Source organism: Bison bison, unplaced genomic scaffold (assembly GCF_000754665.1).
Source record: "Bison bison bison isolate TAMUID 2011002044 unplaced genomic scaffold, Bison_UMD1.0 scf7180017864371, whole genome shotgun sequence".
In the NCBI taxonomy this organism is placed as follows: Eukaryota; Metazoa; Chordata; class Mammalia; order Artiodactyla; family Bovidae; genus Bison; species Bison bison.
This window is the reverse complement of record NW_011494943.1, coordinates 9296839-9311147: the sequence shown is the minus strand read 5'-3', so window position 1 is coordinate 9311147 and position 14309 is coordinate 9296839. Positions and strand designations below refer to the sequence as shown.

The following is a 14309-nucleotide window of genomic DNA, read 5'->3' as shown; positions in this document are numbered from 1 at the left end:
ACTCTCTCTCTCTCTCTCCCCCTCCCTCCCTCCCTCCCTCCCGGCTCTGCTGCTGCTGCTGTTGCGTCACTTCAGTTGTGTCTGACTCTGTGCGACCCCATAGACGGCAGCCAACCAGGCTTCCCGTCCCTGGGATTCTCCAGGCAAGAACACTGGAGTGGGTTGCCATTTCCTTCTCCAATGCATGAAAGTGAAAAGTGAAAGTGAAGTCACTTAGTCGTGTCCGACTCTAGCGACCCCATGAACTGCAGCCTACCAGGCTCCTCCGTCCATGGGATTTTCTAGGCAAAAGGACTGGAGTGGGGTGCCATTGCCTTCTCCGCCCTCCTGGCTCAGGCTCTCACAAAGTGACAAGTGTCTTTCTCGTGGTCTATGTGGGGTCAGGTTTGACATCTCTGTGCCCTCTGTTGGTCATTTCAATGGTCCCCATGGTGCCCAAGCCAACGTCCTGAGCATTAGAAGGCTGCATGGTGCCTGCCTTGTTCAGCAGCTGCTGATGAGCAACAAGGGGATGCAGCTGGAACAGGAAGAGTCACCAGCTGTGTGTAAGGCTGTGGGGAGGGAGCTACAGTAACATCTACAGTGCGAGATGAAGCTTCAGAAAAGACGGAAAGCAGATATGTTTGTGGACTCACAAGATGATGACTTATTTTTCTTTTTTTAAACAAGAATTTTTTTCTTTTTTAAAGCTGATGGCATTGGTGTGAGTAGAAAATTGAACAAAATCTATGATCATTATTAACTACCCAGGGTCACGTCACCCTTCTTAGCTAAGGTTTTATTATAAAGAAACATGGCTGGCATATGATTATTCATGAGACATATGTATTATACACAAACACAGAGAACTTCCCAGGAAGTCCAGTGGTTAAGACTCTGCCTTCCATTGTCAGGGGGTGTGGGTTCGATTCCTGGTTGGGGAATTGAGACCCCACATGCTGCAGGTTGTGGCCAGAGGAAAGGAAAGGAAAAAAAAAGCTCAACTCTCCTCACAGCCCCCCACACCCAGGGTTAACGTATCGACTGGCTGACAGAAGTGCTGTGGCCAGAGGCTTGCACAACCTCATCCCTGTGTGTCCCCAAGGAGCAAGGGTTCAGTATTTCCTCATTCAGTACTTCGGCTCCCTCAGCAGGCAACAAGCTGGGCACGGGGCCCCAGCACCTTTCTCTAAGAGGGTCACTATCTCCTCCTCAAAACAGATAAGGACAGTATCAATTCACCTATTTGTTGCAGAAATGAAAGAAAAGAAAAGAAAAAGAAACAGGAAAAGCAGACATGGTTCCATGTGGCGCTTGGCCGTTTGTCCCCGGAGACCACCCGTCCTGAAGGACTGGCCCTGCGGCAGGTGTACACCCTACGGGTGGCCTGTCTCTTGAGCACGTGTTCAGCCACTGACCCATGACTCAGAACACTGAGACTCACAAACCCGTATCTTTAAAACAAAGTGTGCTTGAGGTGCGTCCTTGCACTTACTCATGGCCTGATCGAGATTCATGTTGTTGCTCTTCAAGGCCTCTTCAGCCGGCTCTCTCTGCGGAGGGAAGCGGAGTTCTCATTAGGAGGTGTGGTAACAGAATGAAAGCTTGTGAAGAGCTCGGGCACCGTTACGCAGGGACGCAATCAGTAGTGAGCTGACACTGCTCCGTTTAGGAACCGGAAATACTTTTCTTCTGCGGTTAGAGACAAATGTCTTCTAAATAAAAATCCTTATCAGAAGAAAACGTGTTGAATTGATTTTCAGAGGGAAGACGACTTTAAACCCCAAATGGCCAGGGGAGTCCTGTCACTGACCCTGTGGTCAGTAGGGTGACCTCTCCCAGGGCAGCCGCAGGGACTCATGGGGAGAGTCAGATTGCAGGATTGTCTGTTGTTGACTGCTTTTCGCCAAAAAATGTAAAAACAACATAACACAAAACAAGTACTAATGGATGCATTTTGATAATCATCTCTCGGATTGAAACAGACTAGTCTTGGTGCAGACCAAGCAGGCTCGATGCTGAAGTACCGCGGGGCCACTCTGGGCCCATCACCTCGCAGTGGGTGGGGAGGCTGGGCCCCGGGCTGAGCGCGTGTGGGGTCAGGGGCCTGCACCCCGTGAGAAGTATGTGGTCCCCTCTTCCAGTCTGGGGCCGCTTCAGACCCATCCCGAAGGGGCACCCATGGCAACCAAAAGGTAAACGCTCATTTGAGTAAAGATTTGGAGAGAAGACATCTGAAGGGACTACTCGGCAGATGCAAGAGGTATGGTTCATGATCTGAACGCTTCCACTGGCTCTTGGGAACTGAAGAGATGGGGAGCCATTTTCAGAGGCACACCCTAAGATCTCCAGCTCTCGCTACACACAATCTAAAACTCGGGCACCAAACAGGTCTGCTTGGGTTTCTTTATCTGCACGCAAGGTTTTAGTGCTTTATACCGAGGTCTCCCTTGAGATCTTGGTCAACCTTGCAGAAATGAATGAAAACTCACTTTTAGATGAAAAGAAAATAGAAAATTGTATAAGCCAATGAAGATTAAAAGTCACCCATCGTTTTTCATTCTAGTAAAAGGGTCTCACACCTTTCCAGACAGAAAGGATGTGGATCTTTGCTGTCGTTCAAAGCAAATCCTAACCCCTAAGCAGGAGTGCCCAGGTGAAAAGGGAATGCACGAGTTAGGTTTTGCCAACAAGCTCATCCCCTGAGTCTCCCTCCTGCGCTGCACGTGACAAAGGTAGACACCGGACGCAACAGGGCGGCGCAGGCAGGACACACGCGGCAGCGCACGGGGGCCAGTCACCGGGAAGCCCATGTCTGTGAGTTGTTTGATCAGCCGGGTCATGATCCAGGCCTCGTCCTGCTTGCCAGATGTTTTCATGCCCTAGAACCAAGGGTGGGAGGAGAAAGTCCATGAGGCGGGTTCTGTGGTATTGTTTTGAATTACTGTTTATTGGAGTAGAGTTACTCGACAATACTGTTAAGTCTCTACTGTACGGCAAAGTGCAGCAGCTCTATGTATTCCTGTCCCCTCTTTTTTGGGTTTCCTTCCCATTCAGGTCACCACAGGGCAGTACAGTAGGTTCTCGTTGGTTATTTATTTTATACATAGAATCAATAGGTACATGTGTCACTCCCAATCTTCCAGCTCCTCCCACCCTTCCCTTCCCCCTTGGTATCCATACATTTGTCCTCTCTGTGTCTCTATTTCTGCTCTGCAAACAAGAGCTTCTGTAACATTTTTCTAGATTCCACTTAGATGCCTTAATATATATTTGCTTTTTTCCTTCTGGCCTACTTCACTCTGTATGATATTCTCTAGGTCCACATGAGCCACATTTTAATAATGCATTTCTTCCAGAAATGGGGGACGCCCAAAGCTCATGTTGATTTAAAGTCACAGCACCCCATGTTAGCCTGAGCAACGCTGCGCTCCCCGCCACCTGACAGTGTCTGGTGGCTTCTGCTACGGAATGCTTCAGGGTGCTTTCGCAGTTGGCATGTGTGTGTGATGTATGGACTTAAAAAAGGCAAGATAATGATTCTTTCCCCTCAGAGGATGCATTTCGTTCATCACAAATAGGAACTGCATCCATGATCAGATAAGCATGCTAGGTGCTCCCTTGAACACAACCCTGTAGTAACCATATAAAATCTACTAAAAATTACATGGCTTGTGCCCTTTTATAAGCTTTCTTCTAAAAGATGACAAAATACAGGGTGTTCGTTCCAACAGGATGAAAAGACAACAAGATGAAAGGAACGAAAAAACCTGTTAATTCTGTTAACTCATGGCCTTCGGGGCGGAGAAGACAGTGAGGAGACAGTGGTGAGGGGAGGGTGAAGACAGGAGGAGGGAGTTGACCGAAGAGGAAAGGGGGGCGGGGTAGAGAGGGGGCCGTGGGGCCTTTGCGGGGCCTCCTGCAAGGAGGGGGGTCCAACGACGCATCCACACCTCATACAAACTATCCTTCACAGTGCTTTCACATCCGGGCCTGGGACTCCCTGCAGGTACCGCAGGGAAGAGGCCGCCTCGCAACTAAGGGGACTCGGGTTCGACCCCAGGGGCCATGCCAGGCTCCTGACTCCAACTGCCAGAGATGGTTTCAACTCGGAGGTGATGCCTCTTGGCCCACCAGTACCCTCCATGGGCATGTGCGTCGAGTTTTTAAATTTTACTTTACTTGAGGAGGATCCCACATGCCAAGGAGCAACGAAGCCCAGGTGCCACAACCATACAGGCCTGAGCGCCTAGAGCGCTTCCCTACAACGGAAGCCACTGCCATGAGAAGCCCGCTCACTGCAACCGGAGAGTGGCCCCGGCTCGCCACAACTACAGAAAAGCCAGGGCACAGCAATGAAGACCCAGGGCAGTCAAAAATAAAGAAATAAAGTTTAAAAAGCTTATTAAAAAAAAAAAAAACCTGGGAGAATGGCATTGAAACATATATATTATCATATGTGAAACGGATCGCCAGTCCAGGTTCGATGCGTGATTTAGGGTGCTCGGGGCTGGTGCACTGGGATGACCCAGAGGGATGGGATGGGGAGGGAGGTGGAAGGGGGGTTCAGGATGGGGAACACATGTACACACGTGGCAGATTCATGTCAGTGTATGGCAAAACCAATACAATACTGTAAAGTAATTAGCCTCAAAATAAATAAATAAAGGGGGGGGGGAACCTGGTAAATAACTTCAGTCGTGTCCGACTCTTTGCGACCCCATGGACTATAGCCTGCCAGGCTCCTCGGTCTATGGGATTCTTCAGGCACGAATACTGGAGTAGGCTGCCATGCCTTCCTCCAGGGGAATCTTTCGGACCCAGGGTTTGAACCTGTGTCTCTTATGTCTCCTGCGTTGGCAGGTGGGTCCTTTTCCACTAGTGCCAGAGTCACAGGGCACAGTTTGTAGGTGACTGTAAATGAACATGCTGGCTTTTCTCAAGGAAGCAGCCTCTCTGGAGATGATTACAATCCTTCCTGTGCAGCCAGAGCCAGGTTTGCCAAAAATACACAATATTTTAATTCACCAGTTCGGTGTTTCTGGTCCTGTCATTAATTGGATGCTTTGCCAGCCAGCCTGTGAAAAGACCTAATTTGAAGCCCAGGTTTTAGTTTCTGGGCTCTGCTAACTGCCAATTGAGTGGCTTTCAAACTGGAATTGTTTTAAACGGATAATACATTCACACGATTCGAGAGCAGAGACGAGGGGCACAGGGAAGCATCTTCCTCCTACTCCACGCCCAATCCGCTGAGTTCTCCTTTGCTTTCTCATCCTTCCAGACAGTTCTGAATTCTACAGAGGCTGTTAGGAGTGTGCGTGTGACTCACACATCCACTTCTCTCTCCTCTTCCTCTGCTCCCTAAAATCGGGGATGTGCTAGACAAAGATTCTGTGCTTTGTCTTTCACTTAGCGATATATTTTGGTGATCTTTTCATATGAGTATGTTTAAAGTTTCTTTAAAAAATTTTTTTTAGTTTTTCATAATATGGAGGTAGCATAATTTAACTACTTATGCCATCAATGTACATTCAGGTTATTATAATTTTTTTTTTTTGATGTCCTATGACAAGTAGGAGACACAAGGGATGTGGGTTTGATCCCTGGGTTGGGAAGATCCCCTGGAGAAGAGAATGGCAACCCGCTCCAGTATTCCTGCCTGGGAAATCCCATGGACAGAGGAGCCTGGTGGGCTACAGCCCAAGGGGTCAAAAGGAGTCCAAGAGGACTGAGCACGCACGCACATACATGCACAACGTGCCCCATTATATGTTAACATAACAATATTTTTTTAATAGAAAACAATTATATTTTCTAGGACAAAAATTTTTGGTGAGACAAGTGGCACTGTCACACCTGGCTGGACCCCTCTCCACTGTGCGGCTTCACGGAAGCATCTGGATTCACCCATCAGTCCCTGCTTTCACGCTGCTGTGACAGCAATGCCGTGTCACGCTCTGCGCTCAGCAGAGACCCCCTAAGGGGGCCTCAGGACCCCCAGGGTCCTCAGGGCACTCTGAGAGCCTCGGCTCTCTCTGTCACTAACTGGAGAGACCACCTCGACACCGCGCAGGGCTCAGCATTCACCCTCCCACCCCGGGGCCACACGCACCTTCTGGAGCCCTTTCTTGGGAGCGTTCCCCCAAGAGCTGCAGGAAGAGGGGCTCTCCTGCGAAGCCGCGTTGTTCCACATGCCCCCGTCCTCGTCCTCCCACTGACTGGCGCCGAGGTTCGCGTCGTCCCCGCCGCTGCCCCAGCCTTCTTGCATAGATTTTGAAGCTAGAAACGGAGGGAGCAGGAGCGTGTATCAGTCACCATTCCCAAAGCAGACAGGGGCGCCCTGTGACACCGCTGAGGGGAGGCAGGACAGAGGGCTGTACAGCGCCTACCTCTTACTCCTCTGTCCTTTCTTACACCTAAGAACTTAATTTTTCCTGCTGGATATGTAATGTACGTGTATACGTACGTCTGTTTTTGTCTTCAAACTCCAGCTGTCTGTAATCTGTGCTGTTCCAACACCCTTAACCCACTTATTTATTTGGCTGTGCCAGGTCTTAGCTGTGGCACGTGGGGCCTTCCATCCAGGTTGGCGACACGTGGAGTCTCTAGTTGCGGTGCGTCGGGTCTAGGTCCCTGACCAGGAATGGAACCTGGGCCCCCTGCATTGGGAGCGTGGAGTCTCAGCCACTGGACCACCAGGGAAGTCCCTAGAGGTCGTTTTGAAACATGGACATTCTAACGATCAATCCTGGGGGTTACCGAAGGTGGCCGTCGCCGAGTGACATGAGATGCTGGTAAGAGGCAGAGTCCTGAGAACGATCACAGGCCTCCGAGTCACGTGGCACGCCACGCGCACCAGTGCTCCCCCGGTGCGACCAGACCTGAGCCGCCTGAGGATCCTGAAAAGTCCGTGCTCAGGCTCAGCAGCCTGCACTCTTGACGAGCTCCCAGGAGATGCTCCCAGAACGACAGGAGGGACACAGGCAAGGGCTCAGACAGAGGCAAGCTGAACACTGAGTTTCAATTTCAGGATATTATTGTTTTCTCCTTTCTTAAATAAATACAAAGTAATCTTTGGTGTAAAAGTCACCCCAAACTCTCCTTCCTGGGCAATCTGAAGACCAAAGATCAGGCGACACTACAGTTAGCTACAGTCTATAAGACGATGAAGCCTTGAGGGTTACAAGGTGGCCAGGCATGTCATCAGGCCTCTGAGGACAAATGATACAAACAAATACGTTGCCTCGACACCGGGATCTACACACCCAGGAGCTTCCCATCCTTCAGGTTTCCAAGAAGTGACATGAATGGGATAAATGGGATGGGATTTACCCACTTATAATGAATGGGATAAAGAATCCGGCAAAACGGTTGGCACACAGAGAACACTGTCCAGTGCTGACAAAGTAACAAAACACTGAAACAATAAAGCTGCATTTTTAAGATCTTAATAATCTCAAAAAAAAAAAAAGCGCTTTTGCACCCATGTGAACAACTGATGTTACACGGACTTAAACCAGTCAACTTACATTCATACCACTGTCACAAGTCTCACACTGTAAAGCAGCCACACGCTACACAACTCCACTTAGTGAACATGATCTGGACAACGGCAAGGATGCACACGTTATGTACACTTATTATACTTTCCAACAATGGGAGGAAAACACAGCATGTTTTTTCGTCTTTAAAAAAAGAAAAAAAGAGAGAATCCAAAGCTGAATTTTGTTTACTAGGCAGCAAAAGCAAGGCAAGTGTCAAACTGTGGAGTAATATATTTTTCAAAACCCAATCTCAAAAAGAAAAATGACCTGCTTTATCCACCTGTTCAGTGAAAGATCAGGTTTAAATTGTCTGAATGACAGGTAGGAGAATTCTGCTGAAGAAGCCTGGAGGCTACTAACCATCATTTCTTTTTTCTTTTAAAAGGAGAACATGGACTTCTCTCAAAAGCTCCTTTTCCTTCATTTATCAGACAAGGCAAATATTTCTTTACAGTCTAAGTTTAACATTAGTCTTAAAATGTGGTGGCTCAGATGGTAAAGAATCCACCAGTGATGCGGGAAGACCCGGGTTCAATCCCTGGGTCGGGAAGATCCCCTGGAGAAGAGAATGGCAACCCACTCCAGTGTTCCTGCTTGGAGAATCCCATGGACAGAGGATCCAGGCTACAGTTCATGGGGTCGCAAAGAGTCGGACACGATTGAGCAACTTTCACTTCAAATGTAAATAAAATGAGGAAAGTGTCCTAAAACACTAATTCTTAAAATTAAATGAGAAGTATGCCTCTAAATAGAGTTCGTGGGCCCATTTCCAAACAGCTGACCCAGAGCGGGCAAGACGCTGGGCTCACCTGGTTTGCACAGGGCTGGGGCGGCAGCGGGGGCGCTGGCCCTCCCGAATGTCAGCGCCGGCTCGGTGGGCTGGTCCCCCCATCCGCTGCCGCTGCTGGGTGGCTTGCCCCATGCTGCTGTGCCATTATCAACCAGGGTGGACGGGGATGATGACTCCCCCCAAGAGTTTTCAGCCTTCGAATGAACGTTAGGCATTTCTCCCCAGCCCGACGAAACTGAAGAGGGCACCGGGGAGACAGAGGACAACAAAAGTGAAACAGAGAGAGAGAAAGTAAGAATGGTGATGTCAAGTTCAAAATCATTTTGAGATTATCTTTAGGATGGCTTTTAGGAGAAAGTGAAAAGGAGACAATATTAAACCTAAGCAGATTTGTCTGTTTTTTTTCAAGTTGCAGTCTTCTCACTTCTGACCCCTACCTACTCCCTTAAAACTGAAAGTCCGTTATATTAAAAGCTATTCAATTCACACCATCTGCAACAAGATAAGAGTTTTAAAAAGTAGGTTAGAACTTAAGTTTAAGGAGTAGCTCTTTTGCTTCTGGTGTTATATGTGACAACCTAAAAGAAATTTCATATTACTCTCTTATAAAAAATTTACGAGTTGCAACATTTTTCTCACTTATCTTTTGACCAACCGTCAAAAACACAGGTCTGGGCAAACAAAGAAGATAGAAAAAGAAACATGTACAGATAAAGTAATAACAGAGCACCCAGATGGTTCTTAGGTACCAGCAGTAAGTTGGGAAAGGAGTTGAGATATTGGTGTTAAAAGATGGGAACCAAATGGAGGAATTATGGAGAAGGGCGGTTCCAAGCGTATCTCAGAATTCTGCTTTCATTCCTCCACCCCATCCTGTGCTAGCATCCTGAGCCGGGCCTTGTACCACAGACGAGGATGCAATTAAACTAGGGAAGGTTTCCTAGTGAATTCAGAAGGTTCTGGCGTTACTATCTAAGAGGCACAGGTGAGGTTAAGAGACTAGGCCACACTCAGGATCTCCCCACCTTCTTTATACTTTAGCAAGACAAACATTTTACATGTCATATGCAAACTTCCAAATCAACCCAAATTCTGATCTTTGTGCCTTTGCCCACAGGCTCACTTGATAATACTGAAAAGTCATGCTGATAGCTCACATCAGCTATAATTTTCATACAGACATAGCTTCTCACAGGCAGAACTGTGAATGCTTTAAACACTAACTGAAGAACAGAAACCACAAATAAGCCAATCACAGAATTTAAATTATTTGGTTAAAACATGGATATTACCATCTCGGTTATAAAATATATTAATTTTCTGACTAAAAATAGCATGGAATCAGCTCCCTTGATGCTTTACTCTAATAAAATTCAACAGTAATGATTAATGACAAAACTACCTACCACCTATGAATCATTTAAAATTACAAGCTGAATAATGAGCAAAACATTAAGTGAATTATTATCAATATCAAGGAAAGTGTTAATCACTCAGTCATGTTCAACTCTTTGCTACCCCATGGACTGTAGCCAGTCAGGCTCCTCTGTCCATGAAATTCTCCAGGTAAGAATACTGGAGTGGGTTGCCATTCCCTTCTCCAGGGGATCTTCCCGACCCAGGGATTGAACCCGGGTGTCCCGTACTGCAGGCAGATTCTTTATCCACTCAGCCACCTGGTTAAAGGTACATCAGGGAAGTTAGCCCTAATCACTATTGTCAGCAAAAACTAACTATAATGTTACCCGTAACTACACAAAAAACAATAATCCATGTTGGGAGAAGCAGTTTTACAAATCGAAGGAACAAAATTAGGAAAATTAACATAGAAGACAAAAATTAAGGAAGTTTTGGGAAGCTCAAATAATTCAGGTGTTACTAACAGTCAATCAGCTGCAAAGATACAATGATTTATTCTCGGCAATTAAATAACAAAATCACCTGATCAAAAGGCAGGCACACAGGGACTTCCCTGGTGGTCTGATGGTTAGGACTCCATTCTGCCAATGCACAGGGCACTGCTTTGATCCCTGGTCGAGGAACTAAGATCCCACATGCCCCACAGTGTGAACAAAAAGGGTAAAAAGGAGAGAGACAAAAAAGGCAGATACACAGCATTTCTCTAGATTACTGTGTTCCAGCTCCAGACTGGGTTTGAACTAGATCCAAACACTCCAGTGTAAATCCTACACTGCATTTCATAAATTAGTATCAGTTAGTATCCTTAGGCTCATCAGAAAACTAACTAGTATTAATATAATAAGAATGGGACAAAATGATTGTCCTGTAGCATTTACTTTTACAAAACCAGACACACACACACAAAAACCTATGCAATCGAGAAACCATATTTTGTGAGACAGAGATCAATATCCTTAAGTGGTGATGATCAGCAATTCAAAACCAACTTAAAACCCAAACTCTGAGGTTAGTGAACATTCTGTAAAATCAGTGAAGGTCAAGGGTAATGCTGCAGAATCTGTAAAAGACCTGCTCTGTAGCAGAAACCTCATCAGACATTCATCGGGTTTGCAGTTTGTTTGGAGGGGGAATCCCAGTTGATCTGCAACAAGCAGGCAAGTGTGTTCAAGCTGTGAGCTGAGCCACAGCCTAGCAGGTGCTGTCATTGCTGCTTCCATCTCTGATCCCAGTGACCCGGGTACCACAAGCCCCGACAGGAAGGGCCAGGGGCTGTATGTGTGAAAGTGAATGGAGAGGACCCAAAGGAAGCAGCATCTTGTCACTGTTATGAACGGAACCTAGGGAGGTGTGACTGATCCTTCTGTAGCACAAAGAACAGCTGGTCCCCCAGACTGGGACAGGGACAGGCTCAGATCACCTGTGGTCCCTGAGAGGGATGGACTCTGCTCTCACTGCAGAATAGTGCTCAGTTCAGGGCAGATGGGAATATCATAGGTGATGTGGGGCAAGGATAATGCCTCAACGCAGCTACACTGTGTCGTGGCAGAATACGAGACTAATGTCATCAATGAAAAATTATGGAGTAACCCCATCATCCCCAGTGACACAGTAAGTGTGCACAGTTTCTGCACAGGGCTCAGCTGTTGTTGTTCGATCACTAAGTTGTGTCCAACTCTTTGTGACCCGTGGACTGTAGCCCACCAGGCTCCTCTGTCTATGGGATTTCCCAGGCAAGAATAGTAGAGTGGGTTGCCACTTCCTTTTCCAGTAGGGCTCAGTGAAAGTGAAGTCACTCAGTCATGTCTGACTCTTTGCGACCCCATGGACTGCAGCCCACCAGGCTCCTCCATCCATGGAATTTTCTAGGCAAGAGTACTGGAGTGGGTTGCCATTTCCTTCTCCAGGGAACTTCCCGACCCAGGGATCAAACCCAGGTCTCCTGCATTGTAGGCAGACGCTTCACTGTCTGAGCCACTACGTGCAAGTAATTCCTCTACCTTTTTATCAGTCTCTGTCAAAGTGGTTGGAATAAAACCCGCAGCTGCTTCCACACTATCGTGACAAATACAGACATCACACGTGCGCATAAGGCCCGGAGGACGGAGAACAAACAAGAACCCGGAAACAGTCACCATGGTGGATGGGGCACGTTTTCCTTCTTCTACGTTTGGTGAGACTGTGTGCAATTTGTTAAAAAAAAAAAATATATATATATATATTATCTATAAATATTTTTCACATACAAGTAAATAACTTTGGCTCTTCCAACCAAACAGGAATGCCTTTATCCTGGGTGAATCTCATATTCTTTGTCTACTAAAAACCATTAAGAGGAGATTCTGAGGGTAACATATTCAAGAGGAAAAAAAAAAATCACAAAGGCACATGATGTTGTCCCTGTCTCTGTGGGGTGTCATGGATGTCATACGTTACAAGTGGCAGTGGGTGGGTATGTATTTCACAACTGAGACCCCCACCACCTCCCCACAACGTGTGCCCTCAGCAAGCTACTTAACTGCCCATTTCCTCTGTAATATGAGGCCTGGGTGGCCGTCAGGACCACATGAGATGAGCATAAGATGTGGTTGCCCAGCACTGCCAGGCCATGCTTGTTGCCAGGACCCAGGCACCAGGCACATGTCAGCAGGAGCTTTTTCAGAGACAGTGAGCAGGGGGTGAGGTAGCTCTGACTGTGACCCGAGGAGAAGTCATGGGAACGAGGACTTCCAGAAGACTTGGGTGGGTGTGACGTGATAGCTGTGTTTCTTAATAATAATTTAGTTTTGGCTATGCTGGGTCTTCGTTGCTGTGCAGGCTTTTCTCTAGTTGCGGCGAAAAGGGGCTACTCTTGTCATTGTGGTGGCTTCTTATGTTGCAGAAACGGGCTCTGGGGCGTAGCCTCAATAGTTGTGGCCCGTGGGCTTAGCTGCTACGCGGCATGTGGGACCTTCCCAGATCAGGGATCTATCTGGGATCGATCTTGTCTCCTACACTGGCAAGTGGATTATTTACCACCGAGCCACCAGGAAAGCCCAGAACCCTACCATCTTAGACAGAATCTCTCCTCTCGACCTTGGCTCATCGCCCTTCTCCCACAGTTGTACCTGCTGCCCCATCTCTGGCTGAGACCCAGGCTTCTGCATCCAACCTCTGCTGTCCCCTCCAAGCACATGTGCCTCCCGTGTGTGCCCTGAGAAGGCAGTGCACCTTGCCATGACCTGCCCACCTGCCTGAGCTCTGAACCCTCCCTGCTCCTGCATCCAGATGCTTTCCCAGTCTGGCTGCTGTATCCATCTACACCCCTGGCCACTATTCCTTCCCCTCTCATGCCAAACACGGCTGAGCTCAGCTCTTCTCCTACAGCTGTGCTTCCCACTAATCCACTCTTCGTCTTACAGGTGACACGATTCTGTAATTAAGCCTGATGGTTCAATCGGCTTCATCTTCTCAGTGGCCTCCCCAGACCTCTGGATACACCCCAATTCCTTCACAGGGCCTAAAAGAATGTGCCTGCTCTTGCCGTGGTCTCCTTTCTCTGCAAGGCCTTCCTGCCACCCCCCACCACGCACCCCCAGCACCAACTATGGTGAAGTTCTTTCTGTTCCTCAGAGATGCTACCTTCCCTCTTGCCTCCAGGTCTTCTATGCTGGCGCCTCTATCTGAGCCACTCCTCTGCCAGTTCTCCAGTTACAAAGGCCAGCTGGACTGAAATCACTCTCTCTCCCATGGTCTGTGTTGCACGTGTATTTTCTCAGTCACGCTCATGCTCCCTGAGGGCAGGCTCTGGTCTGTAACAGCTTCTAGCCTCTTTTACTGCAGTATCTAGGAGAGTGCCTTGTGCCGGGCAGGGACTCAACACACAGATTTTCATCTAACTTTAGCATTTTTCTTTCCACTGAAATCAGAACATGAATGGTACTGTATAATGCCACATAAAACCATTTCAACCAAAAACGGTTTTATTTCATGGTCAACCAGATCAGAAACACCTGCAGAGCTTCAAAACCAGCCAGTGGGCGGGCTTCCCATCCAGACCAACGACTCCTGCATCTGAGGTGTCTCTGAACCTGGTACCTCCCAGCTCCATAAGCTCCCAGGGAATTCTAACGAAAGCCCTCTGGGGTTGACAACCACTGGTTTATCTCATAAACAAAGACTTTGTAATAAGTAAACACAGGCTAACACAATGGCCTCCAATCTTTCTAAAGAGGGTATATTTCTTTTTCTCTCCTTTCTCTTGAAAGTGGGTACTATTTTTCCCCCCTTGGACTGAAAGCTATCAGAAAATCCTACTTTATTTTTTTCTCTTTTCTTTCTCTTGGACTGAAAGCTATCAGAAAATCCTACTTTATTTTTTCTCTATAATATTATCTCTTTGGATAATATTCAAATACGATCCTGTAAGGTGACGGGCATGGAAATCAGTTTAATGTCATTTGCTACAAAAACGCTAGTTGAGTGTGTGTGCAAACGTAACCAGAGTTTGTCTTTAGCCTCTGAAGGCACATGCAGCCCCGTACCTGGGCCGAGCAGTGGCGATCGGCTGAGCTGGGCGCTGGCCTGGTGTGCCGGGG

At 47.6% G+C, this 14309-nt stretch overlaps 1 protein-coding gene across 1 annotated transcript in view; it reads right to left on the bottom strand.

Annotated features, from left to right (window-relative positions):
- Positions 1 to 14309, bottom strand: part of TNRC6C (trinucleotide repeat containing 6C) — a 42000-nt gene that overhangs the window by 25229 nt on the left and 2462 nt on the right. Inside the window, exons 2-6 of the mRNA XM_010856514.1 lie at positions 14256 to 14309; positions 8333 to 8548; positions 6092 to 6258; positions 2781 to 2861; positions 1475 to 1532 (exon numbers count right to left, since the gene is read on the bottom strand). Coding sequence (XP_010854816.1) covers positions 1475 to 1532; positions 2781 to 2861; positions 6092 to 6258; positions 8333 to 8548; positions 14256 to 14309 — 576 coding nt within the window. The remainder of the gene's footprint in view (positions 1 to 1474; positions 1533 to 2780; positions 2862 to 6091; positions 6259 to 8332; positions 8549 to 14255) is intronic.